Source organism: Oncorhynchus nerka, linkage group LG3 (genome assembly GCF_034236695.1).
Source record: "Oncorhynchus nerka isolate Pitt River linkage group LG3, Oner_Uvic_2.0, whole genome shotgun sequence".
NCBI classification, from domain to species: Eukaryota; Metazoa; Chordata; class Actinopteri; order Salmoniformes; family Salmonidae; genus Oncorhynchus; species Oncorhynchus nerka.
This window is the reverse complement of record NC_088398.1, coordinates 83313955-83331943: the sequence shown is the minus strand read 5'-3', so window position 1 is coordinate 83331943 and position 17989 is coordinate 83313955. Positions and strand designations below refer to the sequence as shown.

At 47.4% G+C, this 17989-nt stretch overlaps 1 protein-coding gene across 3 annotated transcripts in view; it reads left to right on the top strand.

The window, feature by feature from the left end:
* LOC115124221 (integrin alpha-V-like) overlaps positions 1 to 17989 on the top strand; it is a 101464-nt gene that overhangs the window by 82102 nt on the left and 1373 nt on the right. The window contains exons 28-29 of one of the 3 annotated variants that reach the window (XM_065016174.1): positions 6539 to 6649; positions 17025 to 17144. In XM_065016174.1, coding sequence (XP_064872246.1) covers positions 6539 to 6649; positions 17025 to 17144 — 231 coding nt within the window. Of the gene's footprint in view, positions 1 to 6188; positions 6288 to 6538; positions 6650 to 17024; positions 17145 to 17989 lie in introns of those variants that run through there. The other 2 variants (XM_065016180.1, XM_065016187.1) reach the window with 2 other exon arrangements.

Genomic DNA, 17989 nt, shown 5'->3' with positions numbered 1-17989 from the left:
AATGATGAGAGGTATAGTAGAGTGTGCTGAACCGTGAATGATGAGAGGTATAGTAGAGTGTGCTGAACCGTGATGATGAGGTATAGTAGAGTGTGCTGAACTATGATGATGAGGTATAGTAGAGTGTGCTGAACCGTGATGATGAGGTATAGTAGAGTGTGCTGAACCGTGATGAGAGGTATAGTAGTGTGCTGAAGTAATGTGTATAGTAGAGTGTGCTGAACCGTAATGATGAGTGCTGGTATAGTAGAGTGTGCTGAACCGTGATGATGAGAGGTATAGTAGAGTGTGCTGAACCGTAATGATGAGAGGTATAGTAGAGTGTGCTGAACCGTGATGATGAGGTATAGTAGAGTGTGCTGACCGTGACCGTAATGATGATGAGAGGTATAGTAGAGTGTGCTGAACCGTGATGAGATAGTATAGTAGAGTGTGCTGAACCGTGATGATGAGAGGTATAGTAGAGTGTGCTGAACCGTGATGAGAGTATAGTAGAGTGTGCTGAACCGTATGATGAGGTATAGTAGAGTGTGCTGGTGATGAGAGGTATAGTAGAGTGTGCTGAACCGTGATGAGAGGTATAGTAGAGTGTGCTGATGAGGTATAGTAGAGTGTGCTGAACCGTGATGATGAGGTATAGTAGAGTGTGCTGAACCGTGATGATGAGAGGTATAGTAGAGTGTGTAATGATGAGGTATAGTAGAGTGTGCTGAACCGTGATGATGAGGTATAGTAGAGTGTGCTGAACCGTATATGATGAGAGGTATAGTAGAGTGTGCTGAACCGTAATGATGAGGTATAGTAGAGTGTGCTGAACCGTAATGATGAGGTATAGTAGAGTGTGCTGAACCGTGATGAGAGGTATAGTAGAGTGTGCTGATGAGGTATAGTAGAGTGTGCTGAACCGTGATGATGAGGTATAGTAGAGTGTGCTGAAGGTGATGATGAGGTATAGTGAGTGTGCTGAAGCCGTGATGATGAGGTATAGTAGAGTGCTGAACCGTAATGATGAGGTATAGTAGAGTGTGCTGAACCGTGATGAGAGGTATAGTAGAGTGTGCTGAACCGTGATGAGAGGTATAGTAGAGTGTGTTGAACCGTGATGAGAGGTATAGTAGAGTGTGTTGAACCGTAATGATGAGGTATAGTAGAGTGTGCTGAACCGTAATGATGAGGTATAGTAGAGTGTGTTGAACCGTGATGAGAGGTATAGTAGAGTGTGCTGAACCGTGATAATGAGAGGTAGTAGAGTGTGCTGAAGTGATGATGAGGTATAGTGTGTGCTGACCGTGATGATGAGGTATAGTAGAGTGTGCTGATGAGGTATAGTAGAGTGTGCTGAACCGTGATGAACCGTGATGAGAGTGCTGAATAGATATGAGTGTGCTGAACTGAACCGTGTAATGATGAGGTATAGTAGAGTGTGCTGAACCGTGATGAGAGGTATAGTAGAGTGTGCTGAACCGTAATGATGAGGTATAGTAGAGTGTGCTGAACCGTGATGAGAGGTATAGTAGAGTGTGCTGAACCGTAATGATGAGGTATAGTAGAGTGTGCTGAACCGTGATGGAGGTATAGTAGAGTGTGCTGAACCGTGATGAGAGTGTGTTGAACGTAATGATGAGGTATAGTAGAGTGTGCTGCTGATGAGGTATAGTAGAGTGTGCTGAACCGTGATGATGAGGTATATAGTAGAGTGTGTGATGATGAGGTATAGTAGAGTGTGCTGAACCGTGATGAGAGGTATAGTAGAGTGTGCTGAACCTGTGGAGTGTGCTGAATGATGAGGTATAGTAGAGTGTGCTGAACCGTGATGAGAGGTATAGTAGAGTGTGCTGAACGTAATGATAAGGTATAAGTGTGCTGATGAGGTATAGTAGAGTGTGCTGAACCGTGATGAGAGGTATAGTAGAGTGTGCTGAACCGTAATGATGAGGTATAGTAGAGTGTGCTGAACCGTGATGGAGGTATAGTAGAGTGTGCTGAACCGTGATGAGAGGTATAGTAGAGTGTGCTGATGAGGTATAGTAGAGTGTGCTGATGAGGTATAGTAGAGTGTGCTGAACCGTGATGATGAGGTATAGTAGAGTGTGCTGATGAGGTATAGTAGAGTGTGCTGAACCGTGATGATGAGGTATAGTAGAGTGCTGCGTGATGAGGTATAGTAGAGAGTGTGCTGAACCGTGTATGATGAGGTATAGTAGAGTGTGCTGATGAGGTATAGTAGAGTGTGCTGAACCGTGATGATGAGGTATAGTAGAGTGTGCTGATGAGGTATAGTAGAGTGTGCTGAACCGTGATGATGAGGTATAGTAGAGTGTGCTGATGAGGTATAGTAGAGTGTGCTGAACCGTGATGATGAGGTATAGTAGAGTGTGCTGATGAGGTATAGTAGAGTGTGCTGAACCGTGATGATGAGGTATAGTAGAGTGTGCTGAACCGTGATGATGAGGTATAGTAGAGTGTGCTGAACCGTGATGATGAGGTATAGTAGAGTGTGCTGATGAGGTATAGTAGAGTGTGCTGAACCGTGATGATGAGGTATAGTAGAGTGTGCTGAACCGTGATGATGAGAGGTATAGTAGAGTGTGCTGATGAGGTATAGTAGAGTGTGCTGATGAGGTATAGTAGAGTGTGCTGAACCGTGATGATGAGGTATAGTAGAGTGTGCTGAACCGTAATGATGAGGTATAGTAGAGTGTGCTGAACCGTGATGAGAGGTATAGTAGAGTGTGCTGAACCGTGATGAGAGGTATAGTAGAGTGTGTTGAACCGTGATGAGAGGTATAGTAGAGTGTGTTGAACCGTAATGATGAGGTATAGTAGAGTGTGCTGAACCGTAATGATGAGGTATAGTAGAGTGTGCTGAACCGTAATGATGAGGTATAGTAGAGTGTGCTGAACCGTGATGATGAGGTATAGTAGAGTGTGTTGAACCGTAATGATGAGGTATAGTAGAGTGTGCTGAACCGTGATGAGAGGTATAGTAGAGTGTGTTGAACCGTAATGATGAGGTATAGTAGAGTGTGCTGAACCGTAATGATGAGGTATAGTAGATGAACCGTAATGATGAGGTATAGTAGAGTGTGCTGAACCGTGATGAGAGGTATAGTAGAGTGTGCTGAACCGTAATGATGAGGTATAGTAGAGTGTGCTGAACCGTGATGAGAGGTATAGTAGAGTGTGCTGAACCGTAATGATGAGGTATAGTAGAGTGTGCTGAACCGTGATGGAGGTATAGTAGAGTGTGCTGAACCGTGATGAGAGGTATAGTGGAGTGTGCTGATGAGGTATAGTAGAGTGTGCTGATGAGGTATAGTAGAGTGTGCTGAACCGTGATGATGAGGTATAGTAGAGTGTGCTGATGAGGTATAGTAGAGTGTGCTGAACCGTGATGATGAGGTATAGTAGAGTGTGCTGAACCGTGATGATGAGGTATAGTAGAGTGTGCTGAACCGTGATGATGAGGTATAGTAGAGTGTGCTGAACCGTGATGATGAGAGGTATAGTAGAGTGTGCTGAACCGTGATGATGAGGTATAGTAGAGTGTGCTGAACCGTAATGATGAGAGGTATAGTAGAGTGTGCTGAACCGTGATGAGAGGTATAGTAGAGTGTGCTGAACCGTGATGAGAGGTATAGTAGAGTGTGCTGAACCGTAATGATGAGAGGTATAGTAGAGTGTGCTGAACCGTGATGATGAGAGGTATAGTAGAGTGTGCTGAACCGTAATGATGAGGTATAGTAGAGTGTGCTGAACCGTGATGGAGGTATAGTAGAGTGTGCTGAACCGTAATGATGAGAGGTATAGTAGAGTGTGCTGAACCGTGATGAGAGGTATAGTAGAGTGTGCTGAACCGTAATGATGAGAGGTATAGTAGAGTGTGCTGAACCGTAATGATGAGGTATAGTAGAGTGTGCTGAACCGTAATGATGAGGTATAGTAGAGTGTGCTGAACCGTGATGAGAGGTATAGTAGAGTGTGCTGAACCGTGATGAGAGGTATAGTAGAGTGTGCTGAACCGTAATGATGAGGTATAGTAGAGTGTGCTGAACCGTGATGATGAGGTATAGTAGAGTGTGCTGAACCGTAATGATGAGGTATAGTAGAGTGTGCTGAACCGTAATGATGAGGTATAGTAGAGTGTGCTGAACCGTAATGATGAGGTATAGTAGAGTGTGCTGAACCGTAATGATGAGGTATAGTAGAGTGTGCTGAACCGTAATGATGAGGTATAGTAGAGCGTGCTGAACCGTAATGATGAGGTATAGTAGAGTGTGCTGAACCGTGATGAGAGGTATAGTAGAGTGTGCTGATGAGGTATAGTAGAGTGTGCTGAACCGTGATGATGAGGTATAGTAGAGTGTGCTGATGAGGTATAGTAGAGTGTGCTGAGCCGTGATGATGAGGTATAGTAGAGTTTGCTGAACCGTAATGATGAGGTATAGTAGAGTGTGCTGAACCGTGATGAGAGGTATAGTAGAGTGTGCTGAACCGTGATGAGAGGAGAGGTACCGTAGTAGAGGTATAGTGTGTGTTGAACCGTGATGAGAGGTATAGTAGAGTGTGTTGAACCGTAATGATGAGGTATAGTAGAGTGTGCTGAACCGTAATGATGAGGTATAGTAGAGTGTGTTGAACCGTGATGAGAGGTATAGTAGAGTGTGCTGAACCGTGATGAGGTATAGTAGAGGGTGTTGAACCGTAATGATGAGGTATAGTAGAGTGTGCTGAACCGTGATGAGAGGTATAGTAGAGTGTGTTGAACCGTAATGATGAGGTATAGTAGAGTGTGCTGAACCGTGATGAGAGGTATAGTAGAGTGTGCTGAACCGTAATGATGAGGTATAGTAGAGTGTGCTGAACCGTGATGATGAGGTATAGTAGAGTGTGCTGAACCGTAATGATGAGGTATAGTAGAGTGTGCTGAACCGTGATGGAGGTATAGTAGAGTGTGCTGAACCGTGATGAGAGGTATAGTGGAGTGTGCTGATGAGGTATAGTAGAGTGTGCTGAACCGTGATGATGAGGTATAGTAGAGTGTGCTGATGAGGTATAGTAGAGTGTGCTGAACCGTGATGAGAGGTATAGTAGAGTGTGTTGAACCGTAATGATGAGGTATAGTAGAGTGTGCTGAACCGTGATGAGAGGTATAGTAGAGTGTGCTGAACCGTAATGATGAGGTATAGTAGAGTGTGCTGAACCGTGATGAGAGGTATAGTAGAGTGTGCTGAACCGTAATGATGAGGTATAGTAGAGTGTGCTGAACCGTGATGGAGGTATAGTAGAGTGTGCTGAACCGTGATGAGAGGTATAGTGGAGTGTGCTGATGAGGTATAGTAGAGTGTGCTGAACCGTGATGATGAGGTATAGTAGAGTGTGCTGATGAGGTATAGTAGAGTGTGCTGAACCGTGATGATGAGGTATAGTAGAGTGTGCTGAACCGTAATGATGAGGTATAGTAGAGTGTGCTGAACCGTGATGAGAGGTATAGTAGAGTGTGCTGAGGTATGAGGTATAGTAGAGTGTGCTGAACCGTGATGATGAGGTATAGTAGAGTGTGCTGATGAGGTATAGTAGAGTGTGCTGAACCGTGATGATGAGGTATAGTAGAGTGTGCTGATGAGGTATAGTAGAGTGTGCTGAACCGTGATGATGAGGTATAGTAGAGTGTGCTGATGAGGTATAGTAGAGTGTGCTGAACCGTGATGATGAGGTATAGTAGAGTGTGCTGATGAGGTATAGTAGAGTGTGCTGAACCGTGATGATGAGGTATAGTAGAGTGTGTGCTGATGAGGTATAGTAGAGTGTGCTGAACCGTGATGATGAGGTATAGTAGAGTGCTGATGAGGTATAGTAGAGTGTGCTGAACCGTGATGATGAGAGGTATAGTAGAGTGTGCTGATGAGGTATAGTAGAGTGTGCTGAACCGTGATGATGAGGTATAGTAGAGTGTGCTGAACCGTGATGATGAGGTATAGTAGAGTGTGCTGAACCGTGATGAGAGGTATAGTAGAGTGTGCTGAACCGTGATGAGAGGTATAGTAGAGTGTGCTGATGAGGTATAGTAGAGTGTGCTGAACCGTGATGAGAGGTATAGTAGAGTGTGCTGAACCGTGATGACAGGTATAGTAGAGTGTGCTGAACCGTGATGAGAGGTATAGATGAGTGTGTTTCTCTTCGTCCAGACTGAGAGCCAGAACCGGTCGTTCACCGTGATGATGAGAGGTATAGATGAGTGTGTTTCTCTTCGTCCAGACTGAGAGCCAGAACCGGTCGTTCACCGTGATGATGAGAGGTATAGATGAGTGTGTTTCTCTTCGTCCAGACTGAGAGCCAGAACCGGTCGTTCACCGTGATGATGAGAGGTATAGATGAGTGTGTTTCTCTTCGTCCAGACTGAGAGCCAGAACCGGTCGTTCACCGTGATGATGAGAGGTATAGATGAGTGTGTTTCTCTTCGTCCAGACTGAGAGCCAGAACCGGTCGTTCACCGTGATGATGAGAGGTATAGATGAGTGTGTTTCTCTTCGTCCAGACTGAGAGCCAGAACCGGTCGTTCACCGTGAGATCCTCCGCTTCCTTCAGCGTCATAGAGATGCCTTATAACAAGAACCTGTTGCCTGAGCTGCCCTCCAACACTACTACGGTGAGTCACATGAAGCCATCATAAACCAGGTCTGTATCTAAAAGCCATTATATATCGGCAGCCATTATATATATATATCTCACGACTGTTGACCAGAGCCCATAGAGCAGGTTTCCCCAATAGGGCATGAATGAGTGAGTGTACAAAACATTAGGAACACCTGCTCTTTCCTTGACATAGACTGACCAGGTGAATCCAGGTGAAAGCTATGATCCTTTATTAATGTTCCCAGTTAAATCCACTTCAATCAGTGTAGATGAAAGGGGAGGAGACGGGTTAAAGAAGGAAATGTATAGCTTTGAGACAGCTGAGACATGGATTGTGTATGTCTGCCATTCAGAGGGTGAATTGACAAGACACAAAAGATTTCAAATCAAATCAAATTTTATTTGTCACATACACATGGTTAGCAGATGTTAATGCGAGTGTAGCGAAATGCTTGTGCTTCTAGTTCCGACAATGCAGTAATAACCAACAAGTAATCTAGCTAACAATTCCAAAACTACTACCTTATAGACACAAGTGTAAGGGGATAAAGAATATGAATGAGTGATGGTACAGAGCAGCATAGGCAAGATACAGTAGATGGTATCGAGTACAGTATATACATATGAGATGAGTATGTAAACAAAGTGGCATAGTTAAAGTGGCTAGTGATACATGTATTACATAAAGATGCAGTAGATGATATAGAGTACAGTATATATGTATACATAATGTAGGGTATGTAACATTATATTAGGTAGCATTGTTTAAAGTGGCTAGTGATATATTTTACATCATTTCCCATTATTAAAGTGGCTGGAGTTGAGTCAGTGTGTTGGCAGCAGCCACTCAATGTTAGTGGTGGCTGTTTAACAGTCTGATGGCCTTGAGATAGAAGCTGTTTTTCAGTCTCTCGGTCCCAGCTTTGATGCACCTGTACTGACCTCGCCTTCTGAATGATAGCGGGGTGAACAGGCAGTGGTTCGGGTGGTTGATGATCTTTATGGCCTTCCTGTAACATCGGGTGGTGTAGGTGTCCTGGAGGGCAGGTAGTTTGCCCCCGGTGATGCGTTGTGCAGACCTCACTACCCTCTGGAGAGCCTTACGGTTGTGGGCGGAGCAGTTGCCGTACCAGGCGGTGATACAGCCCGCCAGGATGCTCTCGATTGTGCATCTGTAGAAGTTTGTGAGTGCTTTTGGTGACAAGCCGAATTTCTTCAGCCTCCTGAGGTTGAAGAGGCGCTGCTGCACCTTCTTCACGATGCTGTCTGTGTGAGTGGACCAATTCAGTTTGTCTGTGATGTGTATGCCGAGGAACTTAAAACCTGCTACCCTCTCCACTACTGTTCCATCGATGTGGATAGGGGGGTGTTCCCTCTGCTGTTTCCTGAAGTCCACAATCATCTCCTTAGTTTTGTTGACGTTGAGTGTGAGGTTATTTTCCTGACACCACACTCCGAGGGCCCTCACCTCCTCCCTGTAGGCCGTCTCGTCGTTGTTGGTAATCAAGCCTACCACTGTTGTGTCGTCTGCAAACTTGATGATTGAGTTGGAGGCGTGCGTGGCCACGCAGTCGTGGGTGAACAGGGAGTACAGGAGAGGGCTCAGAACGCACCCTTGTGGGGCCCCAGTGTTGCGGATCAGCGGGGAGGAGATGTTGTTGCCTACCCTCACCACCTGGGGGCGGCCCGTCAGGAAGTCCAGTACCCAGTTGCACAGGGCGGGGTCGAGACCCAGGGTCTCGAGCTTGATGACGAGCTTGGAGGGTACTATGGTGTTGAATGCCGAGCTGTAGTCGATGAACAGCATTCTCACATAGGTATTCCTCTTGTCCAGATGGGTTAGGGCAGTGTGGTTGAGATTGCATCGTCTGTGCTCAGCCCCGTCCTGTACACCCTCTTCACCCATGACTGCGTGACCTCAAACGTCTCCAACTCAATCATCAAGTTTGCAGACAACACAACAGTTGTAGGCCTGATGACGAGACGGCCTACAGGAAGTAAGGGCCCTGGCGAAGTGGTGCCAGGAAAATAACCTGCAACAAAATGATTGTGGACTTCAGGAGACAGCAGAGGGAGCGTGCCCCTATCCACATCGATGGGCCGCAGTGGAGAAGGTGGAAAGCTTTGAGTTCCACAGTGTGGTGAAGAAGGCGCAACTGCACCATCCACAACCACAGGGCAAACTGCCTGCCCTCCAGGACACCTACAGTACCCGGTGTCACAGGAAGGTCTAGAATATCATTAAGGACCTCAGCCAGCCGAGCCACGGCCTGTTCACCCCGCTACCATCCAGAAGATCAGCAAGGACCTCAGCCAGCCGAGCCACGGCCTGTTCACCCCGCTACCATCTAGAAGGTCATCAAGGACCTCAGCCACCCCGTTACCATCTAGAAGGTCATCAAGGACCTCAGCCACCTGAACCACGGCCTGTTCACCCCGCTACCATCTAGAAGGTCATCAAGGACCTCAGCCACCTGCCTGAACCACGGCCTGTTCACCCCACTACGATCCAGAAGATCATCAAGGACCTCAGCCACCCGAGCCACGGCCTGTTCACCCCTCTACCATCCAGAAGGACCTCAGCCACCTGAGCCACGGCCTGTTCACCCCTCTACCATCCAGAAGGACCTCAGCCACCTGAGCCACGGCCTGTTCACCCAGCTACCATCCAGAAGGACCTCAGCCACCTGAGCCACGGCCTGTTCACCCCGCTACGATCCAGAAGATCATCAAGGACCTCAGCCACGGCCTGTTCACCCCGCTACAGTCCAGAAGATCATCAAGGACCTCAGCCACCCCGTTACCATCTAGAAGATCATCAAGGACCTCAGCCACCTGAGCCACGGCCTGTTCACCCCTCTACCATCCAGAAGATCATCAAGGACCTCAGCCACCTGAGCCACGGCCTGTTCACCCCGCTATCATCCAGAAGGACCTCAGCCACCTGAACCACGGCCTGTTCACCCCGCTACGATCCAGAAGATCATCAAGGACCTCAGCCACCTGAGCCACGGCCTGTTCACCCCGCTACCATCCAGAAGGACCTCAGCCACCTGAGCCACGGCCTGTTCACCCCTCTACGATCCAGAAGGACCTCAGCCACCTGAGCCACGGCCTGTTCACCCCTCTACGATCCAGAAGGACCTCAGCCACCTGAGCCACGGCCTGTTCACCCCTCTACCATCCAGAAGGACCTCAGCCACCTGAGCCATGGCCTGTTCACCCAGCTACCATCCAGAAGGACCTCAGCCACCTGAACCATGGCCTGTTCACCCCGCTACCATCTAGAAGGACCTCAGCCACCTGAGCCACGGCCTTTTCACCCAGCTACCATCCAGAAGGACCTCAGCCACCTGAGCCACGGCCTGTTCACCCCGCTACCATCCAGAAGGACCTCAGCCACCTGAGCCACGGCCTGTTCACCCCTCTACCATCTAGAAGGACCTGAACCACGGCCTGTTCACCCCACTACCATCTAGAAGGACCTCAGCCACCTGAACCACGGCCTGTTCACCCCGCTACCATCCAGAAGGACCTCAGCCACCTGAGCCACGGCCTGTTCACCCCTCTACCATCCAGAAGGACCTCAGCCACCTGAACCACGGCCTGTTCACCCCGCTACCATCCAGAAGGACCTCAGCCACCTGAACCACGGCCTGTTCACCCCTCTACCATCTAGAAGCTGGGTCAGAGAGACTGATAAACAGCTTCTATCTCAAGGCCATCAGACTGATAAACAGCTTCTATCTCAAGGCCATCAGACTGATAAACAGCTTCTATCTCAAGGCCATCAGACTGATAAACATTTACCACTAGCCGGCCTCCGCCCAGTACCCTACCCTGAACTTTAGTCACTGTTACTAGCCGCCTACCGCTCGGTACCCTACCCTGAACTTTAGTCACTGTTACTAGCCGCCTACCACTCGGTACTCTGCCCTGCGCCTTAGAGACTACTGCCCTGTGTACATAAACATGGGAAACCGGTCACTTTAACACTGTTTACATACTGTTTTACCCTCTTCATATGTATATACTGTATTCTAGTCATGGTTCATCCTATATAACTACTGCTGTCCACTTCATATGTATATAACTACTGCTGTCCACTTCATATGTATATACTGTGTTCTAGTTCATCCTATATAACTACTGCTGTCCACTTCATATGTATATACTGTATTCTAGTTCATCCTATATAACTACATTTACATTTACATTTACGTCATTTAGCAGACGCTCTTATCCAGAGCGACTTACAAATTGGTGCATTCACCTTATGACATCCAGTGGAACAGCCACTTTACAATAGTGCATCTAAATCTTTCAAGGGGGGGGAAGGATTACTTTATCCTATCCTAGGTATTCCTTAAAGAGGTGGGGTTTCAGGTGTCTCCGGAAGGTGGTGATTGACTCCGCTGTCCTGGCGTCGTGGGGGAGTTTGTTCCACCATTGGGGGCCAGAGCAGCGAACAGTTTTGACTGGGCTGAGCGGGAACTGTACTTCCTCAGTGGTAGGGCGGCGAGCAGGCCAGAGGTGGATGAACGCAGTGCCCTTGTTTGGGTGTAGGGGCCTGATCAGAGCCTGGAGGTACTGAGGTGCTGTTCCCCTCACAGCTCCGCAGGCAAGCACCATGGTCTTGTAGCGGATGCGAGCTTCAACTGGAAGCCAGTGGAGAGAGCGGAGGAGCGGGGTGACGTGAGAGAACTTGGGAAGGTTGAACACCAGACGGGCTGCGGCGTTCTGGATGAGTTGTAGGGGTTTAATGGCACAGGCAGGGGAGCCCAGCCAACAGCGAGTTGCAGTAATCCAGACGGGAGATGACAAGTGCCTGGATTAGGACCTGCGCCGCTTCCTGTGTGAGGCAGGGTCGTACTCTGCGGATGTTGTAGAGCATGAACCTACAGGAACGGGCCACCGCCTTGATGTTATTTGAGAACGACAGGGTGTTGTCCAGGATCACGCCAAGGTTCTTAGCGCTCTGGGAGGAGGACACAATGGAGTTGTCAACCGTGATGGCGAGATCATGGAACGGGCAGTCCTTCCCCGGGAGGAAGAGCAGCTCCGTCTTGCCGAGGTTCAGCTTGAGGTGGTGATCCGTCATCCACACTGATATGTCTGCCAGACATGCAGAGATGCGATTTGCCACCTGGTCATCAGAAGGGGGAAAGGAGAAGATTAATTGTGTGTCGTCTGCATAGCAGTGATAGGAGAGACCATGTGAGGTTATGACAGAGCCAAGTGACTTGGTGTATAGCGAGAATAGGAGAGGGCCTAGAACAGAGCCCTGGGGGACACCAGTGGTGAGGAGACAGATTCTCGCCACGCCACCTGGTAGGAGCGACCTGTCAGGTAGGACGCAATCCAAGCGTGGGCCGCGCCGGAGATGCCCAACTCGGAGAGGGTGGAGAGGAGGATCTGATGGTTCACAGTATCGAAGGCAGCCGATAGGTCTAGAAGGATGAGAGCAGAGGAGAGAGAGTTAGCTTTAGCAGTGCGGAGCGCCTCCGTGATACAGAGAAGAGCAGTCTCAGTTGAATGACTAGTCTTGAAACCTGACTGATTTGGATCAAGAAGGTCATTCTGAGAGAGATAGCGGGAGAGCTGGCCAAGGACCGCACGTTCAAGAGTTTTGGAGAGAAAAGAAAGAAGGGATACTGGTCTGTAGTTGTTGACATCGGAGGGATCGAGTGTAGGTTTTTTCAGAAGGGGTGCAACTCTCGCTCTCTTGAAGACGGAAGGGACGTAGCCAGCGGTCAGGGATGCGTTGATGAGCGAGGTGAGGTAAGGGAGAAGGTCTCCGGAAATGGTCTGGAGAAGAGAGGAGGGATAGGGTCAAGCGGGCAGGTTGTTGGGCGGCCGGCCGTCACAAGACGCGAGATTTCATCTGGAGAGAGAGGGAGAAAGAGGTCAGAGCACAGGGTAGGGCAGTGTGAGCAGAACCAGCGGTGTCGTTTGACTTAGCAAACGAGGATCGGATGTCGTCGACCTTCTTTTCAAAATGGTTGACGAAGTCATCTGCAGAGAGGGAGGAGGGAGGGGGGAGGATTCAGGAGGGAGGAGAAGGTGGCAAAGAGCTTCCTAGGGTTAGAGGCAGATGCTTGGAATTTAGAGTGGTAGAAAGTGGCTTTAGCAGCAGAGACAGAGGAGGAAAATGTAGAGAGGAGGAGTGAAAGGATGCCAGGTCCGCAGGGAGGCGGGTTTTCCTCCATTTCCGCTCGGCTGCCGGAGCCCTGTTCTGTGAGCTCGCAATGAGTCGTCGAGCCACGGAGCGGGAGGGGAGGACCGAGCCGGCCTGGAGGATAGGGGACATAGAGAGTCAAAGGATGCAGAAAGGGAGGAGAGGGTTGAGGAGGCAGAATCAGGAGATAGGTTGGAGAAGGTTTGAGCAGAGGGAAGAGATGATAGGATGGAAGAGGAGAGAGTAGCGGGGGAGAGAGAGCGAAGGTTGGGACGGCGCGATACCATCCAGTAGGGGCAGTGTGGGAAGTGTTGGATGAGAGCGAGAGGGAAAAGGATACAAGGTAGTGGTCGGAGACTTGGAGGGAGTTGCAATGAGGTTAGTGGAAGAACAGCATCTAGTAAAGATGAGGTCGAGCGTATTGCCTGCCTTGTGAGTAGGGGGAAGGTGAGAGGGTGAGGTCAAAAGAGGAGAGGAGTGGAAAGAAGGAGGCAGAGAGGAATGAGTCAAAGGTAGACGTGGGGAGGTTAAAGTCGCCCAGAACTGTGAGAGGTGAGCCGTCCTCAGGAAAGGAGCTTATCAAGGCATCAAGCTCATTGATGAACTCTCCGAGGGAACCTGGAGGGCGATAAATGATAAGGATGTTAAGCTTGAAAGGGCTGGTAACTGTGACAGCATGGAATTCAAAGGAGGCGATAGACAGATGGGTAAGGGGAGAAAGAGAGAATGACCACTTGGGAGAGATGAGGATCCCGGTGCCACCACCCCGCTGACCAGAAGCTCTCGGGGTGTGCGAGAACACGTGGGCGGACGAAGAGAGAGCAGTAGGAGTAGCAGTGTTGTCTGTGGTGATCCATGTTTCCGTCAGTGCCAAGAAGTCGAGGACTGGAGGGAGGCATAGGCTGAGATGAACTCTGCCTTGTTGGCCGCAGATCGGCAGTTCCAGATGCTACCGGAGACCTGGAACTCCACGTGGGTCGTGCGCGCTGGGACCACCAGATTAGGGTGGCCGTGGCCACGCGGTGTGGAGCGTTTGTATGGTCTGTGCAGAGAGGAGAGAACAGGGATAGACAGACACATAGTTGACAGGCTACAGAAGAGGCTACGCTAATGCAAAGGAGATTGGAATGACAAGTGGACTACACGTCTCGAATGTTCAGAAAGTTAAGCTTACGTAGCAAGAATCTTATTGACTAAAATGATTAAAATGATACAGTACTGCTGAAGTAGGCTAGCTGGCAGTGGCTGCGTTGTTGACTTTGTAGGCTAGCTGGCAGTGGCTGCGTTGTTGACACTACACTAATCAAGTCGTTCCGTTGAGTGTAATAGTTTTTACAGTGCTGCTATTCGGGGGCTAGCTGGCTAGCTAGCAGTGTTGATTACGTTACGTTGCGTTAAAAGAACGACAATAGCTGGCTAGCTAACCTAGAAAATCGCTCTAGACTACACAATTATCTTTGATACAAAGACGGCTATGTAGCTAGCTACGATCAAACCGTTGTACTGTAATGAAATGAAATGAAAATGTGATACTACCTGTGGAGCGAAGCGGACCGGGTTGTTGAGTGTGGAAGTTCTATTCGGTAGACGTTGGCTAGCTGTTGGCTAGCTAGCAGTGTCTCCTACGTTAAGGACGACAAATAGCTGGCTAGCTAACCTCGGTAAATTAAGATAATCACTCTAAAACTACACACTCTAAACTACACAATTATCTTGGATACGAAGACAGCAAAGACAACTATGTAGCTAGCTAACACTACACTACACTAATCAAGTCGTTCAGTTGAGTGTAAAAGTTTCTACAGTGCTGCTATTCGGTAAACGGTGGACGTTTGCTAGCTGGCTAGCTGCTGGGCAGGTAGCAGTATAGACTACGTTAGGACGACGAAATACGATAATTACGCAATTATCTTTGATACAATGACGGCTATGTAGCAATTGCTAAGATTAGACAAATCAAAGCGTTGTACTATAATGAAATGTAATGAAAAGTTATACTACCTGCGGACCGAAGTGCGGAAGTAACTACTGTTGTCCACTTCATATGTATATACTGTATTCTAGTTCATCCTATATAACTACTGCTGTCCACTTCATATGTATATACTGTATTCTAGTTCATCCTATATAACTACTGCTGTCCACTTCATATGTATATACTGTATTCTAGTCATGGTTCATCCTGCTGTCCACTTCATATGTATATACTGTATTCTAGTCATGGTTCATCCTATATAACTACTGCTGTCCACTTCATATGTATATACTGTATTCTAGTCATGGTTCATCCTATATAACTACTGCTGTCCACTTCATATGTATATACTGTATTCTAGTTCATCCTATATAACTACTGTTGTCCACTTCATATGTATATACTGTATTCTAGTCATGGTTCATCCTGCTGTCCACTTCATATGTATATACTGTATTCTAGTCCTGGTTCATCCTATATAACTACTGTTGTCCACTTCATATGTATATACTGTATTCTAGTTCATCCTATATAACTACTGCTGTCCACTTCATATATACAGTGGGGCAAAAAAGTATTTAGTCAGCCACAAATTGTGCAAATTCTCTGACTTAAAAAGATGAGGCCTGTAATTTTCATCATAGGTACACTTTAACTAACTAACTATATTTTTAAATCCAGAAAATCACATTGTAGGATTTTTAATGATTTTTTTTTGCAAATTATGGTGGAAAATAAGTATTTGGTCAATAACAAAAGTTTATCTCAATACTTTGTTATATGACAGAGGTCAAAAGTCTTCACAAGGTTTTCACACACTGTTGCTGGTATTTTGGCCCATTCCTCCATGCAGATCTCCACTAGAGCAGTGATGTTTTGGGGTTGTTGCTGGGCAACACGGACTTTCAACTCCCTCCAAAGATTTTCTATGGGGTTGAGATCTGGAGACTGGCTAGGCCACTCCAGGACCTTGAAATGCTTCTTACGAAGCCACTCCTTCGTTGCCCGGGCGGTGTGTTTGGGATCATTGTCATGCTGAAAGACCCAGCCATGTTTCATCTTCAATGCCCTTGCTGATGGAAGGAGGTTTTCACTCAAAATCTCACGATACATGGCCCCATTCATTCTTTCCTTTACACGGATCAGTCGTCCTGGTCCCTTTGCAGAAAAACAGCCCCAAAGCATGATGTTTCAACCCCCATGCTTCACAGTAGGTATGGTGTTCTTTGGCTGCAACTCAGCATTCTTTGTCCTCCAAACACAACGAGTTGAGTTTTTACCAAAAAGTTATATTTTGGTTTCATCTGACCATATGACATTCTCCCAATCTTCTTCTGGATCATTCAAATGCTCTCTAGCAAACTTCAGATGGGCCTGGACATGTACTGGCTTAAGCAGGGGGACACGTCTGGTACTGCAGGATTTGAGTCCCTGGCGGCGTAGTGTGTTACTGATGGTAGACTTTGGTCCCTGCTCTCTGCAGGTCATTCACTAGGTCCCCCCGTGTGGTTCTGGGATTTTTGCTCACCGTTCTTGTGATCATTTTGACCCCACGGGGTGAGATCTTGCGTGGATCCCCAGATCGAGGGAGATTATCAGTGGTCTTGTATGTCTTCCATTTCCTAATAATTGCTCCCACAGTTGATTTCTTCAAACCAAGCTGCTTACCTATTGCAGATTCAGTCTTCCCAGCCTGGTGCAGGTCTACAATTTTGTTTCTGGTGTCCTTTGACAGCTCTTTGGTCTTGGCCATAGTGGAGTTTGGAGTGTGACTGTTTGAGGTTGTGGACAGGTGTCTTTTATACTGATAACAAGTTCAAACAGGTGCCATTAATACAGGTAACGAGAGGAGGACAGAGAAGCCTCTTAAAGAAGAAGTTACAGGTCTGTGAGAGCCAGAAATCTTGCTTGTTTGTAGGTGACCAAATACTTATTTTCCACCATAATTTGCAAATAAATTCGTTAAAAATCCTACAATGTGATTTTCTGGATTTGTTTTGTTGCATTTTGTCTGTCGTAGTTGAAGTGAACCTATGATGAAAATTGCAGGCCTCTCATTTTTAAGTGGGAGAACTTGCACAATTGGTGGCTGACTAAATACTTTTTTGCCCCACTGTAATTAGGGGACCCTGCTATAGGGTCCTGAATGGTTTGTTGTGGCTGGTAATATAATTAGGGGACCCTGCTATAGGGTCCTGAATGGTTTGTTGTCTCATTGTGTATTATATCCTCCAGGTGAGTTTGTCAGTGATCTGGGTGAAATCAGAACCTGAACCGGTCCCTTGGTGGGTGGTGACCTTGGCCCTGATCGCTGGACTACTGCTACTGGCTCTGCTTATCTTCGTCATGTACAAGGTACACGCACAACCATGCCAATGAATAGTTTCCAATCTGTAGTTTCTCTCTCCACTCTCCTGGGTTCTTCCAACCATTACTGTATCTAAAACCTCCCTCTGATCTGACAGAAGTGACCAGCTTCCTCCGTTACTAAATCTAAAACCCAATGTCCTCTCCTTACCACCTCGGACAGAAGTGACCAGCTGAAAGCCAGCCTAATGACGAGCTTCCTCAGTTACTATATCTAAAACCTCCCTCTGATCTGACAGAAGTGACCAGCCTAATGATGAGCTTCCTCCCTCTGATCTGACAGAAGTGACCAGCCTAATGACGAGCTTCCTCCCTCTGAGCTTCCTCCCTCTGATCTGACAGAAGTGACCAGCCTAATGACGAGCTTCCTCCCTCTGATCTGACAGAAGTGACCAGCCTAATGACGAGCTTCCACCCTCTGAGCTTCCTCCCTCTGAGCGCTTCCACCCTCTGAGCTTCCTCCCTCTGATCTGACAGAAGTGACCAGCCTAATGACGAGCTTCCTCCCTCTGAGCTTCCACCATATTGTTTTGTCCTGTCTTTCAAACCATTTTTTAAAATGTATTTAACAGTTGCAATTCACCAACGACAAAAAAAATATATAACATACACTCCCCTCCTGTATTCATCTGGACCGTGAAGCTAAAAATGTGTCTCTACTCCACCGTCTGGACTTGAGGCAACAGTATAGAATGTTCTAGATTTTAGCATCTTATTTACTTATGTGTGACCGTTATGAAATTAAAGCACTTCATGTATCTAGTCCCCCCCTACCTACCTCCATTTTGAAGGTGTTATAGACAAAAGTTGAGTATTTGGTCCCATATTCTTAG